The following is a 17,393-nucleotide window of genomic DNA, read 5'->3' on the forward strand; positions in this document are numbered from 1 at the left end:
TCACTGACCATGTCATGAATGATGTAATATGTGACATCATCAGCAGTGGATTGCAGGTGCGCGATATATAGTTAGTGCAACTAACTATATATGGAATTTCAATGGTTTTGTGTGAGTAAAATAAGGTTTTCTAAATGCTATTTCCTAACTATATATGGTCTATAACCTATGGTTTTTTCAGTGAATTTTCAAGGTTTTGTAAATGCTAATTCCTAACTATATATGGTCTATAACCTATGGTTTTTTCTGTGAATTTCATTGGTTTTTTAACAGCTAATATCTGTAGCTGTAAAATGTATTCTTCTTTAAATCCAAAAATATATTTTATATGTTTATGAATATTTTTTTTTTAAAATATTTTTTTTTCTTCGTTCCCGCTTCGCGAATCAGGAAGCTTCCCGTTAGCTGACCTTGATGCCGCGAAATAGACCGCGAGCCGGTAAACGTTTCTTTACCGCAAGTGCCGCGTTAGAAAACAACATCGTGACGCCTCCCGTCCGCATGACGTTCCACGTTGTCGCTTGATACGTCATATGACGTGCTACGTTAGCGAACTGGTACGCGAAGCGAGTGCCAAAGCGCAGGTTTCTGGAAGCAAACAGGGAGGCCCTGCAAAGCGCTTAACGTAAACACAGCAAGTCATGTGACTTGGTAATAACACTTTTCATTGGTTCATTTCACTTTTGGTTTCCTAATGATGTAAGACTAGGTCATATAATCTAAAATGAACACTTTTGATTGGTTGAGAACTCTTGTTTTTCCCAAATGATGAAAATCCCTCCTTCTTTCCTCACTCTGACTTTCATCATTGTGAGAGAAAGACCCTTTGTGATCACTGAGCAATGGCTTCTTTAGTAGCTTCAGCTGGTGCTTCCCCACCACCTCCACCACATCCAAGGAAGAGTGGACCACCTGCTCAAGTTGTAATTCAACAAGAAGAAGAAGAAGAGGAACAGGAGGACGAGCACGAAGAGAGGCAGTTTTTGCCTGAGCAGCCCAAGACGTCTCACCGGAAAGAAAACTTCATTTGGCAATTTTTTAAAATTCCCAAAGGTCAGAAAAAAGTAAATGCAAGATACGTAACTTGCCTTATATGTCAAGATAGACTGTCCAGAGGGACCGACAAAAAATACAGTTTCGGAAACTACACAATGCATCGCCATATGACTAGGTGGCATCCTAACAACTACAGTGCTGCACAGTTTCGGAACGACCTAGATAATCTCCCTATTATGGCCAGAAGATCTGTTGTACCGGAAGTAACGGGACCAGAGGGCAGGGAGATGGTGCCAAATATACAAATGAGATTTGGTGAAGTAAAACACACCTGCGTATTTTGCGATGGATTCATTTCCTACGGAGAAAGAAGCATCACTCTGATCAACAGAGCTATTGACTATCATATGCAAGTTTGTCCGAAACGCCCAAAATAATAAATACTTCTTTTTTTTGTTTTGTTGCTCCTGTTGAGCCCTTTACAATGAATCGTTTTCATTGCCCCCTCCAAGAAAAACCCAAAAAAATATAAAACTGTTCCGAAAAATTCAAAAACAGTAAAAAAATGTTCAGAAAAATAAAAAAAAAAGTTCTTTTCAGAACTACCTCCCCGTTATTAAAAAATTTGGTACAATATTTGGAACTGTGCCAACCTCTATTTCTCTTAGTTCGCTTCCTAGTTCGCTCGCTGGTACGCGAACTGGAAGCGAACCAAAAACAGTAAGTATAAGGGAAGGAAACACACACTTATGTTAAAAGAAAGACAGCTATAGGGGAGTAAACTAGAGATACTATTACCCATAATCCACTACTGATGATGTCACATATTACATCATTCATGACATGCTCAGTGACATCATCAGCAGAGGATTGCGGGTTTTTTGGCAACATGCCTTATCCACGGTTTAATAACGCTGCCTTTTGCTTTATATAAGTTTTCAAATTGTATGAAATATATACCAATAGGTCTTTATGAACCTTTAGGTAGTGCTTTTGTTCATGAGGTCTGGTCGCTTCCATACACATACAGATGTTTCAAAGATGATCAAGAAGTTTATCTGAATGGAGAGGAATGCACTGAGACGCCAGATCATTCACTAATGTGTAGGCACATACAGTTACACGATTCATGCAACAAACACCGACCAAATATGGCTTGCGTGTTGCAAGGCACGCCAGTTCCTGCTATCATCCCCACGTTCAAGTTGTTGGAAAATGGTAGTTATTTGATGCTCAATAATGAAGATTGTTCTGAGTTAATTAAAAGTATTCCTTTTATCGTAACAGTAAGTGAACGGGTTATTTGCTGCAGAAATGTTTTATTTCCTCCCACACATGAACATAGGGAGTTTTCAATCTGGCCACAAATACCAACCTTGGGACACGTTTCAACGGCATGACAAGAATAAGAGCTCTTTTGTCTCAGAGAGAGGTGGCCTTGAGTTCGGCCCGTGAAACTTTCGTACTTCACATAGCGAACACCCGTACACAGGTTTGCCTTTCAATTTCAGCAACATGTTTCCGACTATCTTTAACGCATCCTCCACAAAATCCCTGGCACACTTTTTTAAAGTTGTTACCAGTGGTCTCGTGACTTCATTTGAGAAAATCTTTGGAGTCATCCCTGCTCCCTTTCATTCCATTTTCTCCACTCTGGTTCGTGGATTGCATTTTTACTTGCATTACCAGCGGACGCTCTTGTGCTTTTTTACATTTTTAAATATGGATGTCCCTCCTATGCAACCTCCGACCCTGCAGCTGCTGACACTGTTCCGCAATCGCATGCTAGAATATTATGGCACAATGCCGTTGGCGATATTAAGCACGGCATATGGATTATCTTTTCGGTTCTCCTACTTCACCTGTGTCCAGCCTGTATTTCACTGCCTGACCTGTGATTTCGATTGGGCCATTGATTTGTGTCTCTGCGGAGCGGTTTCTCCTGACGTCGACTTTAATCAGCTGATGACTCCTATCATTACTCACGAGTTGATTTGTCCTGGCGAAAGGATTATGGCTGTGGCATTGATGCATGGACTACTTGGTCCCTGGAATTTACTGGCGGCAGCACAGTCTTTCTTGGAACACAGCTTTCTTGAAAACCCACCGAGCTGTCCTCTGATGGTGATAGAGGATCCGGTGCTGGGAGAGCACGTATGTTCTTTTCCGCTTTTAAATTGGATGGCTGAACTGTTTTCGGATGAAGACGGTGACTTCCTATTGGAGGCTGTTGCAGCTTATTTTGCATACACAGTTATGTCATAGACCTTTTTCATGTTTCATATGCTGAGTACTAGCATTTCATTGACAATTCATTGACTTATTTGTCAAGTTTTTATTATTTAACTTGCCTATTGGCTTAAGACTCGATAAAGTACTTGGCTGTTTTATTTTTCTTTAGCATTGAATTTTCCTAGTTTTTAATGCTTTACCTTGCGGACCGTCCACATATAAACTTGCAATCTGCTCTCATGAGATGGCACTTCTATTATCTTATTCAGTTCGTTTCCGGATCATGAGGAGGTGTCATCTAGGTCCTGGATATCTTTACACCGTGTTAAGTTAGCATGGGCTCATTACCGGTTTAAACGCCATTTTTCCTTTTTTGCAACTTCTGCACACGACACTTAGTTGTTGCTTTAGCTTTCCACCTAGTAGTTCATCGTGGTTTACATGAGAATAATATGTTATTGGTCTACTATCTGCTTTACTTGTTAAACTATATCTGTACAGCGAGTGCTAAAGTTTCAAGAACAACACGATACAGAATTGTTATGAGGTCTGATCTCCACGACTTCATACTCATAACATAAGTGCAACTTCTGCCAATTCTGGGCATGAGGCGGGTTTTATATTGCTTTGCCGAACACACATACACAACACTTGATGCGGTTCACATTAAGAGAGAGCTGGTGTATGCTGATGTGATTCCTTCAAATCTAAGACACTAAAGTATGGGCACGCCCTAAACCAACACAAAGAGACCTTCTTAGCAAATAATATAATATGTGTATTAGGGAGGGTGAGATATAAGCAGCCGCGGGCCGTGGAGGGAGTTACGGTGAGGCAGGGAGGCGGGGAGGGGGAGAAGCAGGGTGGAGCCCTCTCTACCTTGCCCCTCCCCCTCCCCGCCTCCCTGCCCCACCGTAACTCCCTCCACGGCCCGCGGCTGCTTATAAGTGTTGCTAACTCTTATTCATTTACAGCATGTTAACATACTGTCACCATTCGCTTTTTATGTACTAGTAACTATGCTGGTAATTTTGCTACTGATAATATGTGTACTTGTATTCTCCACCCTGCTTCTCCCCCTCCCCGCCTCCCTGCCTCACCGTAACTCCCTCCACGGCCCGCGGCTGCTTATAAGTGTTGCTAACTCTTATTCATTTACAGCATGTTAACATACTATCACCATTCACTTTTTATGTACTAGTAACTATGCTGGTAATTTTGCTACTGATAATATGTGTACTTTTATTATCTAAGGTACTACGCCTGAGAAGACGGCATTAGTAAATAAACATTTCAAATACACATGTGTTCTTCTTAACTCCATGTTCTGGTTTCTAAGAAATATATAACGACCGACTGTTCATGAGTTGCACGTATCCTGAGGTACTATAAGTTCATATTCTGGATTGTCTAAACATTGAGAGTTTGTTATATCCAATGTGACACTGTACCTAGCTTGCTAAATAGTTTTTGATTACTAACGTGAGTTTTGGGACACCCTAATTCGCCGAGGTTCCAATCCTCTGTCCACAGTTCTGTGTGAGAACAGAAACCCTGCGACAGGGGCACCCCCGACCCTTGCTGGACCTTCATCACACTTGCGATACAACTCCAGCAATGCGCCACCTTTACGGCACAGATACATCACGCATCTGTGCTGTTTTTGCCCCATGATGCGCCGCATTGTAAATGCAGCACACCATAGGTGACGGAACAGCGGCACAGAATGACTAACACATCCCTGGTGATGCGCCAGTCATCATAAATCTATCCCTATGCTTCTTATCTTGTTAGAGATGAACCGCCATATGTATCATCAAAGTTATTTGCATTTCCTAAATAGCGAACTTTAAGGAATAAATAGCGATTCTTTACCATTCCTAGTTTGCGATGAGCTATTTGCTAATTAGCCGAATGTAGCCCAATGAAGCCCAATGTAGCCCAATGTAGCCCAAAGATGGCCGCCAGACACACAAAAAAACAAATGTAGCCCAAATATCAGCCAGATGTAGCCCAACTATAGCCCAGTGACAGAATGACCAATCAGCTTCGCAAACCTCCGTTACGCGAAGCGGAGCGCTGTTACAGATATATATCTTTTTTTGAACGTTAATTTCTCAAAATCCACTGGAGCACATATATTGAGACCTAGCAAAGGCACATCGGGCTACCAGTCCCTAATATTTTGCCAAGTTTCGTGCAAATCCATTCAGCCGTTCAATTATTATTATTTTTTTTTTTTTTGCCCCGCGGGGCCCTTTTAAAACCTCCACATCAAACCTAGGGGGTCAGCGAGGATCTACTATGCCCCCTTATAGTTATTTCCCCCTTTGTTTTGACCTCCTCTTGTCTCTCGATCCTACCGAGAGACAAGATGGCGGCCGCTACGGACTGTTTGGAATGTTGACAGACGCCGGAGAACCAATCAGCTTCGCTTCACAAAGCTCCGTTGCGCGAAAAGTCCGCGAACCAGAGCGCTAACCGGTCCGCTGTTACAGATATATATCTTTTTTTAAACGTTAATTTCTCAAAATCCACTGGAGCACATATATTGAGACCTACAAAAGGCACATCGGGCTACCAGTCCCTACAATTTTGCCAAGTTTCGTGCAAATCCATTCAGCCGTTCGGGCTAAAAGTGAGGCCAACCGCCCTATGGAAAACTCAATGTTAAAAACACGTTTTGGGACCCCCCTTTTTTCTCGGCCCCCACTGGACGAACCCCCCCCCAAATTTTCAAGGGCTGCTCAGAAACAAAATGTGCCATTTTCCTGAAAATTTCAGCCAATTCCGTCCACAAACGCCAAAGTTATTAGACATAGAATTTTCAAAAAACCCATAGAGAAAAAATCCTAACTATATATACCTACTGGCGACCGCCAGTAGGTAATATATATATATATATATATATATATATATATATATATATATATATATATATATATTCACTGAAAAAACCATAGGTTATAGACCATATATAGTTAGGAATTAGCATTTAGAAAACCTTATTTTACTCACACAAAACCATTGAAATTCCATATATAGTTAGTTGCACTAACTATATATCGCGCACCCGCAATCCACTGCTGATGATGTCACATCTTACATCATTCATGACATGGTCAGTGACATCACTGCTGACATCACTGATGACATCTCAAATGACATCACTGATGACATCATCTAGTGTCTGTGTGTTTTTGTAAAGTTTAAATACGTTTTACATATTGAAGAATGACTGGATGTATGGAAGACTGAGTGTGTGTGTGGCTGGCTGGGAGGTGTGTGACTATGTGCATATCAATGTGTACTTGTATCAGTGATTGTATAAGAGAGTAAGTATGTGTTAGTATATGTGTGAAAAGTATGGTGTTCTGTGTTTAACTATAGATGAGGAAATCGAAGTGTGATTGATTCTTCACAGGACTGACTAGGTGTATGAGTGCATATGATAGTGTTCTAATAATAACTGACTGTATGTATGAGTAATTGTATGGGTGAATGAGTGAATGTGTGTGTAGACGTACGAATCAGTGAGTGCGTATGTAGTAACTGGTATTGGTGTGTCATGATGTCATCAGTGATGTCATTTGAGATGTCATCAGTGATGTCATTTCAGATGTCATTAGTGATGTCATCAGTGATGTCACTGAAGTATGGTGTTCTGTGTTTAACTGTATAGATGAAGAAATGGAAGTGTGATTGATTCTTTACAGGACTGACTTGGTGTGTGAGTAACTCCATGGATGAGTGGCAGTGTGTGACTGTCTGCATAGGTGTATGAGTGCATATGATAGTGTTGTAATAATAAGTGACTGTATGTATGAGTTATTGTATGGGTGAATGAGTGAATGTGTGTGTAGACGTAGGAATCAGTGAGTGCGTATGTAGTAACTGGTATTGGTGTGTCATGATGTCATCAGTGATGTCATTTGAGATGTCATCAGTGATGTCATCAGTGATGTCATTTGAGATGTCATCAGTGATGTCATCAGTGATGTCACTGACCATGTCATGAATGATGTAATATGTGACATCATCAGCAGTGGATTGCGGGTGCGCGATATATAGTTAGTGCAACTAACTATATATGGAATTTCAATGGTTTTGTGTGAGTAAAATAAGGTTTTCTAAATGCTAATTCCTAACTATATATGGTCTATAACCTATGGTTTTTTCAGTGAATTTTCAAGGTTTTGTAAATGCTAATTCCTAACTATATATGGTCTATAACCTATGGTTTTTTCAGTGAATTTCATTGGTTTTTTAATAGCTAATATCTGTAGCTGTAAAATGTATTCTTCTTTAAATCCAAAAATATATTTTATATGTTTATGAATAATTTTTTTTTTAAATATTTTTTTTTCTTCGTTCCCGCTTTGCGAATCGGGAAGCTTCCCGTTAGCTGACCTTGATGCCGCGAAATAGACCGCGAGCCGGTAAACGTTTCTTTACCGCAAGTGCCGCGTTAGAAAACAACATCGTGACGCCTCCCGTCCGCATGACGTTTCACGTTGTCGCGTGATACGTCATATGACGTGCTACGTTAGCAAACTGGTACGCGAAGCGAGTCGCAAAGCGCAGGTTTCTGGAAGCAAACCGGGAGGCCCTGCAAAGCGCTTAACGTAAACACAGCAAGTCATGTGACTTGGTAATAACACTTTTCATTGGTTCATTTCACTTTTGGTTTCCTAATGATGTAAGACTAGGTCATATAATCTAAAATGAACACTTTTGATTGGTTGAGAGCTCTTGTTTTTCCCAAATGATGAAAATCCCTCCTTCTTTCCTCACTCTGACTTTCATCATTGTGAGAGAAAGACCCTTTGTGATCACTGAGCAATGGCTTCTTTAGTAGCTTCAGCTGGTGCTTCCCCACCACCTCCACCACATCCAAGGAAGAGTGGACCACCTGCTCAAGTTATAATTCAGCAAGAAGAGGAAGACGAGGAAGAGCAGGAAGAGAGGCAGTTTTTGCCTGAGGAACCCAGGACGTCTCACCGGAAAGAAAACTTAATTTGGCAATTTTTTTAAATTCCCAAAGGTCAGAAAAAAGTAAATGCAAGATACGTAACTTGCCTTATATGTCAAGATAGACTGTCCAGAGGAACCGAGAAAAAATACAGTTTCGGAAACTACACAATGCATCGCCATATGACTAGGTGGCATCCTAACAACTACAGTGCTGCACAGTTTCGGAACGACCTAGATAATCTCCCTATTATGGCCAGAAGATCTGTTGTACCGGAAGTAACGGGACCAGAAGGCAGGGAGATGGTGCCAAATATACAAATGAGATTTGGTGAAGTAAAACACATCTGCGTATTTTGCGATGGATTCATTTGCTACGGAGAAAGAAGCATCACTCTGATCAACAGAGCTATTGACTATCATATGCAAGTTTGTACGAAACGCCCAAAATAATAAATACTTTTTTTTTGTTTTGTTGCTCCTGTTGAGCCCTTTACAATGAATCGTTTTCATTGCCCCCTCCAAGAAAAACCCCAAAAAATATAAAACTGTTCAGAAAAATTCAAAAAAAGTAAAAAAATGTTCTGAAAAATAATAAAAAAAATATAAAACAACAAAAACAATAAACAAAAAGTTCTTTTCAGAACTACCTCCCCGTTATTAAAAAATTGGTACAATATTTGGAACTGTGCCAACCTCTATTTCTCTTAGTTCCCTTCCCAGTTCGCTCGCCGGTACGCGAACCGGAAGCGAACCAAAAACAGTAAGTATAAGGGAAGGAAACAGACACTTATGTTAAAAGAAAGACAGCTATAGGGGAGTAAACTAGAGATACTATTACCCGTAATCCACTGCTGATGATGTCACATATTACATCATTCATGACATGCTCAGTGACATCATCAGCAGAGGATTGCGGGTTTTTTGGCAACGTGCCTTATCCACGGTTTAATAACGCTGCCTTTTGCTTTATATAAGTTTTCAAATTGTATGAAATATATACCAATAGGTCGTTATGAACCTTTAGGTAGTGCTTTTCTTCATGAGGTCTGGTCGCTTCCATACACATACAGATGTTTCAAAGATGATCAAGAAGTTTATCTGAATGGAGAGGAATGCACTGAGACGCCAGATCATTCACTAATGTGTAGGCACATACAGTTACACGGTTCATGCAACAAACACCGACCAAATATGGCTTGCGTGTTGCAAGGCACGCCAGTTCCTGCTATCATCCCCACGTTCAAGTTGTTGGAAAATGGTAGTTATTCATGCTCAATAATGAAGATTGTTCTGAGTTAATTAAAAGTATTCCTTTTATCGTAACAGTAAGTGAACGGGTTATTTGCTGCAGAAATGTTCTATTTTCTCCCACACATGAACATAGGGAGTTTTCAATCTGGCCACAAATACCAACCTTGGGAGAGATTTCAACGGCATGGCAAGAATAAGAGCTCTTTTGTCTCAGAGAGAGGTGGCCTTGAGTTCGGCCCGTGAAACTTTCGTGCTTCACATAGCGAACACCCGTACAGAGGTGCAGACCCTTTTCAATTCAGATTTGCCTTTCAATTTCAGCAAGATGGTTCGGACTATCTTTAACGCATCCTCCACAAAGGCCCTGGCGCACTTTTTTAAAGTTGTTACCAGTGGTCTCGTGACTTCATTTGAGAAAATCTTTGGAGTCATCCCTGCTTTCTTTCATTCTATTTTCTCCACTCTGCTTCGTGGATTGGCATTTTTACTTGCATTACCAGCGGACGCTCTTGTGCTTTTTTAAATTTTTAAATATGGATGTCCCTCCTATGCAACCTCCCACCCTGCAGCTGCTGACACTGTTCCGCAATCGCATGCTAGAATATTATGGCACAATGCCGTTGGCGATATTAAGCACGGCATATGGATTATCTTTTCGATTCTCCTACTTCACCTGTGTCCAGCCTGTATTTCACTGCCTGACCTGTGATTTCGATTGGGCCATTGATTTGTGTCTCTGCGGACCGGTTTCTCCTGACGTTGACTTTAATCAGCTGATGACTCCTATCATTACTCACGAGTTGGTTTGTCCTGGCGAAAGGATTATGGCTGTGGCATTGATGCATGGACTAATTGGTCCCTGGAATTTATTGGCGGCAGCACAGTCTTTCTTGGAACAGAGCTTTCTTGAAAACCCACCGAGCTGTCCTCTGATGGTGATAGAGGATCCGGTGCTGGGAGAGCACGTATGTTCTTTTCCGCTTTTAAATTGGATGGCTGAACTGTTTTCGGATGAAGACGGTGACTTCCTATTGGAGGCTGTTGCAGCTTATTTTGCATACACAGTTATGTCATAGACCTTTTTCATGTTTGATATGCTGAGTACTAGCATTTCATTGACAATTCATTGACTTATTTGTCAAGTTTTTATTATTTACCTTGCCTATTGGCTTAAGACTCGATAAAGTACTTGGCTGTTTTATTTTTCTTTAGCATTAAATTTTCCTAGTTTTTAATGCTTTACCTTGCGGACCGTCCACATATAAACTTGCAATCTGCTCTCATGAGATGGCACTTCTATTATCTTATTCAGTTTGTTTCCGGATCATGGGGAGGTGTCATCTAGGTCCTGGATATCTTTACACCGTGTTAAGTTAGCATGGGCTCATTACCGGTTTAAACGCCATTTTTCCTTTTTTGCAACTTCTGCACACGACACTTAGATGTTGCTTTAGCTTTCCACCTAGTAGTTCATCGTGGTTTACATGAGAATAATATGTTATTGCTCTACTATCTGCTTTGCTTGTTAAACTATATCTGTACAGCGAGTGCTAAAGTTTCAAGAACAACACGATACAGAATTGTTATGAGGTCTGATCTCCACGACTTCATACTCATAACATAAGTGCAACTTCTGCCAATTCTGGGCATGAGGCGGGTTTTATATTGCTTTGCCGAACACACATACACAACAGTTGATGCGGTTCACATGAAGAGAGAGCTGGTGTATGCTGATGTGATTCCTTCAAATCTAAGACACTAAAGTATGGGCACGCCCTAAACCAACACAAAGAGACCTTCTTAGCAAATAATATAATATGTGTATTAGGGAGGGTGAGATATAAGCAGCCGCGGGCCGTGGAGGGAGTTACGGTGAGGCAGGGAGGCGGGGAGGGGGAGAAGCAGGGTGGAGCCCTCTCTACCCTGCCCCTCCCCCTCCCCGCCTCCCTGCCCCACCGTAACTCCCTCCACGGCCCGCGGCTGCTTATAAGTGTTGCTAACTCTTATTCATTTACAGCATGTTAACATACTGTCACCATTCGCTTTTTATGTACTAGTAACTATGCTGGTAATTTTGCTACTGATAATATGTGTACTTGTATTCTCCACCCTGCTTCTCCCCCTCCCTGCCTCACCGTAACTCCCTCCACGACCCGCGGCTGCTTATAAGTGTTGCTAACTCTTATTCATTTACAGCATGTTAACATACTATCACCATTCGCTTTTTATGTACTAGTAACTATGCTGGTAATTTTGCTACTGATAATATGTGTACTTGTATTATCTAAGATACTACGCCTGAGAAGACGGCATTAGTAAATAAACATTTCAAATACACATGTGTTCTTCTTAACTCCATGTTCTGGTTTCTAAGAAATATATAACGACCGACTGTTCATGAGTTCCACGTATCCTGAGGTACTATAAGTTCATATTCTGGATTGTCTAAACATTGAGAGTTTGTTATATCCAATGTGACACTGTACCTAGCTTGCTAAGGAGTTTTTGATTACTAACGTGAGTTTTGGGACACCCTAATTCGCCGAGGTTCCAATCCTCTGTCCACAGTTCTGTGTGAGAACAGAAACCCTGCGACAGGGGCACCCCCGACCCTTGCTGGAGCTTCATCACACTTGCGATACAACTCCAGCAATGCGCCACCTTTACGTCACAGATACATCACGCATCTGTGCTGTTTTTGCCCCATGATGCGCCGCATTGTAAATGCAGCACACCATAGGTGACGGAACAGCGGCACAGAATGACTAACACATCCCTGGTGATGCGCCAGTCATCATAAATGTATCCCTATGCTTCTTATCTTGTTAGAGATGAACCGCCATATGTATCATCAAAGTTTTTTGCATTTCCTAAATAGCGAACTTTAAGGAATAAATAGCGATTCTTTACCATTCCTAGTTTGCGATTAGCTATTTGCTAATTACAAATTACCCATTCATTTCCTTCATTTCCATAGGGCGGTTGGACTCACTTTTAGCTCGAACGGCTGAATGGATTTCCACGAAACTTGGCAAAATTGTAGGGACTGGTAGCCCGATGTGCCTTTGCTATGTCTCAAGATATATGCTCCAGTGGTTTTTACGAAAATTAACTTTGAAAAATATATATTGGGCTACATTGGCCTATATATATGTTGGAGCCCAAATGTAGCCCAATGTAGCCCAATGAAGCCCAATGTAGCCCAATGTAGCCCAAAGATGGCCGCCAGACACACAAAAAAACAAATGTAGCCCAAATATCAGCCAGATGTAGCCCAACTATAGCCCAGTGGCAGAATGACCAATCAGCTTCGCAAACCTCCGTTACGCCAAGCGGAGCGCTGTTACAGATATATATCTTTTTTTGAACGTTAATTTCTCAAAATCCACTGGAGCACATATATTGAGACCTAGCAAAGGCACATCGGGCTACCAGTCCCTAATATTTTGCCAAGTTTCGTGCAAATCCATTCAGCCGTTCGATTATTATTATTATTATTTTTTTTGCCCCGCGGGGCCCTTTTAAAACCTCCACATCAAACCTAGGGGGTCAGCGAGGATCTACTATGCCCCCTTATGGTTATTTCCCCCTTTGTTTTGGCCTCCTCTTGTCTCTCGATCCTACAGAGAGACAAGATGGCGGCCGCTACGGACTTTTTGGAATGTTGACAGACGCCAGAGAACCAATCAGCTTCGCTTCACAAAGCTCCGTTGCGCGAAAAGTACGCGTCCTGGGACGCTTCCCGGTCCGCTGTTACAGATATATATCTTTTTTTAAACGTTAATTTCTCAAAATCCACTGGAGCACATATATTGAGACCTACAAAAGGCACATCGGGCTACCAGTCCCTACAATTTTGCCAAGTTTCGTGCAAATCCATTCAGCCGTTCGGGCTAAAAGTGAGGCCAACCGCCCTATGGAAAACTCAATGTTAAAAACACGTTTTGGGACCCCCCTTTTTTCTCGGCCCCCCCTTGACGAAACCCCCCAAATTTTCAAGCGCTGCTCAGAAACAAAATGTGCCATTTTCCTGAAAATTTCAGCCAATTCCGTCCACAAACGCCAAAGTTATTAGACATAGAATTTTCAAAAATCCCATAGAGAAAAAATCCTAACTATATATACCTACTGACGACCGCCAGTAGGTAATATATATATATATATATACATATATCAAATAATTAAGCTCCCTGTGTTGAGGCGGGTGATGACAAATTGCACATCATTACAATGAGAGGAAGAGGACAGCCATTGGCTGCAGCCTGGCCACAGGCATATGCGTTCAGGCCAACAGTTGCTCATGGAGATGCTTTCCTCCTCCTCCCCGCCTTGTAGGGTTGTTTTAGCGCGAGGTCCAGATTCTTAGAACATTAGCAGTAGTACAGAGTGCTCTACTTGCTAACTTCCTTTCTGTTGTCCAGACAGGATGGCAATTTTCTCTTCAGGGCAACGGGAGACGACATGTGCAAGAGATGTTAGTAGAAAGCACCCGGCTGAAGTGGAGAAAATGGTGAGACATTTAAATAGGTGTGGTGTGAGTGACCTTTGTTTTACGATACCTGCGTCTCCATCCAACTCATATTAATCGACTATATTCCTGCTGAAAAAACCCAAGAGTCAAGATCAAGTAGCAGTCAAACCATGCCCACTTCTTGTTCCCGTAGAGACCCTGTGAAGTGAAAGGTTTTGGGAAATTCAGGAGCAGGAAGGGCTTCCATCAGAAAACATATAGGGCCCGATTCACAGATCTAACTTAAGACAAAGTTCTAACTTCTGTGAATACCAAAAGTAGTAAGTTTAGGATTTTGTCTTAAGTTAGTTCTGTGAATTGGGCTCATAGACTCTGGCGTGTGAAAATGAATCAGAGATCCTATTCTTCTTTCATTTTACGCATTGTCCCAGTTTTATGATTATAATATGCTAGCTTCTGTCATTCTCTTGTGCACAGAGTTTCATGTTTTCTTTCGCTAAAGCCATAACATTACTCAAAATGTTGGAGGCACAAACGGTGTATACATTAACTATTTGTGGTTTGTGGAAACAAAGACACCTCCTATTAAAGTATTCATGCACAATAAACTAACATGGAGGCAAGCTAAGGACTCAGGATACCTAGCTCTGTCTGTTCTAGAATTTAGCAGAGAGGCCTGGAAAAAGGGTCGGCTGCAATTTAAATTGCCACACCCATCCTGAGTCTGCGAAGTATTACCACTAAACTTAAGTGCACTGGGGTCTACTTTGCTGATATCCAGAGTGAGCTCTATGCCCGTAACGGGCTTTTCAGTGAACAAGACCCTATATGCTGAGCAGGCATCTCACCACCCCAGCAACCAGCTACATGACACAAAAAAGAAGAAACCCTATATAAGAGATTTCTAAGGTGGGTGAAGTTGCCATTGAATGTGATTACATTCTGAAATGAAAATCCTGGATTGAGGTTTAGGGCTTTCACTGTGCTGGGGTCTTCACAAATGGGCCCCGGGAGGCTTGAAAATATGATCAGGAGCTAAAGCCACTGGAGACCTAGAATACTAACATGAGGCAGCAGTCTGTCAGATTATCAATAGGGGAAAACAGTGTATGATAAGACAGATTTTCCCATTGGTCTCTGTAAAAACAGCCCTTGTCATGGCCCTCTCATGAAGTAAGTGCTATAAGATGAATCCACTGGTGAGAATGTCCCTCTGCAGCCCCAGTGAGACCCTCTGCGGGACATGATCTTGGGTGTCCCTGTGAGGCGCACAATATTTACAAATGGTGCAGAGTAAAAAAATGTAGAAGTGAGGGAATGTCTCACCTCTCTGTCCATCTTCGTGTCTTTCCTCTGGTTTCCTTCTCCCCTGGAACTGCAGAGCTGTGTACCCCTCTTCATCCTCTGGTTTCCTTCTCCCCTGGAACTGCAGAGCTGTGTACCCCTCTTCATCCTCTGGTTTCCTTCTCCCCTGGAACTGCAGAGCTGTGTACCCCTCTTCATCCTCTGGTTTCCTTCTCCCCTGGAACTGCAGAGCTGTGTACCCCTCTTCTTCCTCCATTGTTGAACTTCTAAAACTTTACCTCAAATAAAGGGTCTGAGTCTTGAGTGGAAACTGTAAGCAGTGATGTGAGTCACTTCACTGCTCCATGAGCCTTGCACAGGAACCAGGAAACCACACGCCTTCGAACAGGTGTCAAACACTGTAGAACTGACCACAAGCCTCTGAACAACAAGTCAGAGTGGTCAAGTGATTTGCAGTTTCATACCTGAAATATTTATTTTTTAAATTGTACTACCTGTAAAGGTTGGTCCAGTCCTTTGTGCTGTCCACACTAACATAGATTGACCAGAGAGAGATTGTCTTTCGTTGCAAAGGCTCACTTTTATATCCTGAGGGTTCTGAGTGAGTGGAGACACGAGCACCACATTGTGAGTAATGCTGAAGTTTTTTTCGAGTTGAGTGTTAATGGAAAAACTACACACATTTACCAGCGTACAAAAAAATCTAGCATTTCAATTCGGAAACCTATAATTACTAACTGAACATTTTTTATTTTTTCAAACCAAAAATCCCCCCTAAATTCTTCTAATTTATCATCAGAGAATATTAGTTGGAAATAGGATAAATTACAAACCTGGCCCAGCCCTACTAACAAGAGAACATATAGATATGTTTCTGCTATCATTAAGGATTGAGGCACAATATAGTCAATGGATTACACCATGCAGAGTCCCTTCTTACTCTATTTCACATTTGGCCTTTCTGTCACCATCAGTGAGGAACAGTTGGAATACTTTACATGCTGGCAAACATGATAGCTGCAAATCAAAAGCTCTCTTAAAGCGAGAGAACCCCAGAGGGGCAAGGGGATGCTAAATCCTTTTCTTTTCAACCTGTTGTAGGTGTTCCTCCAAAATAACCTGGAAAGAATGTTGTGAGACATGAATATTGTGTCTTTAATATGGTGAGTCCACAAATATTGTGGGTCAGAATATCGAATGTAAGAATATAGTTTTGTTTTACTATTTTTTTATATAATTGTTAGAATTACCATGGTGGGTTATTTCATTGTAATGTATAGTGTATGTATGTGTATTATGAGTATGTTTTGCAATAATATAAAAGAATGTGTTTTCTAAAAGTTTGTATTTGTTCAAATAATAATTTTAGGAGTGGGATTCTGTATTTATAGGGGATTAGACTGATGAGAAATTAAAAGTTTTAATTGTAACAGTTTGTTATGCATAAAATTGTTGAATACATTGTTTTATTGTATCTTAAAACACTTTACATGTCATTTAATGTATATTTTTAAGAAGACAATTGAAGAAGAATGTTTTCTGTAAATAATTTTATAAGACATTTTTGTTCCTTGTTATTTAAAATTATTCTTATGTTATTCTTATGTTTAATCATTTATATTCTGAAATAGACATTTTAAAATTACTTTTAACATATTTTTGCGTTTGAAATAAGACTGCATTTTTAATTCCATTTTCCCCATTGGGAGTTAAACATTTATGTCATGTCAATTTAAAAGGTACTATATTGTTATTTTTGATATTTAATTTCCTTATTTAAAAATATATATATATTTTTTTAAATAAAATGTACTTATCAATTATAAGGGTGTTCTGCAATGTATTTAAATGCTTTATAACCCATCTCTTCTTAGTTTTCTCTTTCTGAACAAAGGAAAAAAATTCTCTGTCCCCTTTTTCAGGAAATATGGTGTCAAGGCTAAAAGCAATGAACGAGTCACATTATTTTCAATGAAAACATTTGATATTGTGATTGTTATTGCTATTTATTTTAAGAAAATTCAGAAAGGTCCTGTTAACGCGGATTAAGCGTTAATAGCTGGTGACCTCCAAAACTATTAGAGCCCAGGTCATTGTGCCTTGAGAATTGAATGCATTTATCCAATTGGTAAAATGCTAGCTAACTGTATTGACTAAGGGCCTG

At 40.8% G+C, this 17,393-nt stretch overlaps 1 protein-coding gene across 1 annotated transcript in view; it reads right to left on the reverse strand.

Moving 5' to 3' along the window:
• The window catches only part of LOC144767754 (killer cell lectin-like receptor subfamily B member 1B allele A), a 360,212-nt gene extending 344,727 nt beyond the window's left edge, over positions 1-15,485 (reverse strand). Inside the window, exon 1 of the mRNA XM_078651140.1 lies at positions 15,251-15,485. Coding sequence (XP_078507266.1) covers positions 15,251-15,485 — 235 coding nt within the window. The remainder of the gene's footprint in view (positions 1-15,250) is intronic.
• Between the last annotated feature and the right edge of the window lie 1,908 nt (positions 15,486-17,393).

This window comes from Lissotriton helveticus, chromosome 7 (genome assembly GCF_964261635.1).
Source record: "Lissotriton helveticus chromosome 7, aLisHel1.1, whole genome shotgun sequence".
NCBI classification, from domain to species: domain Eukaryota; kingdom Metazoa; phylum Chordata; class Amphibia; order Caudata; family Salamandridae; genus Lissotriton; species Lissotriton helveticus.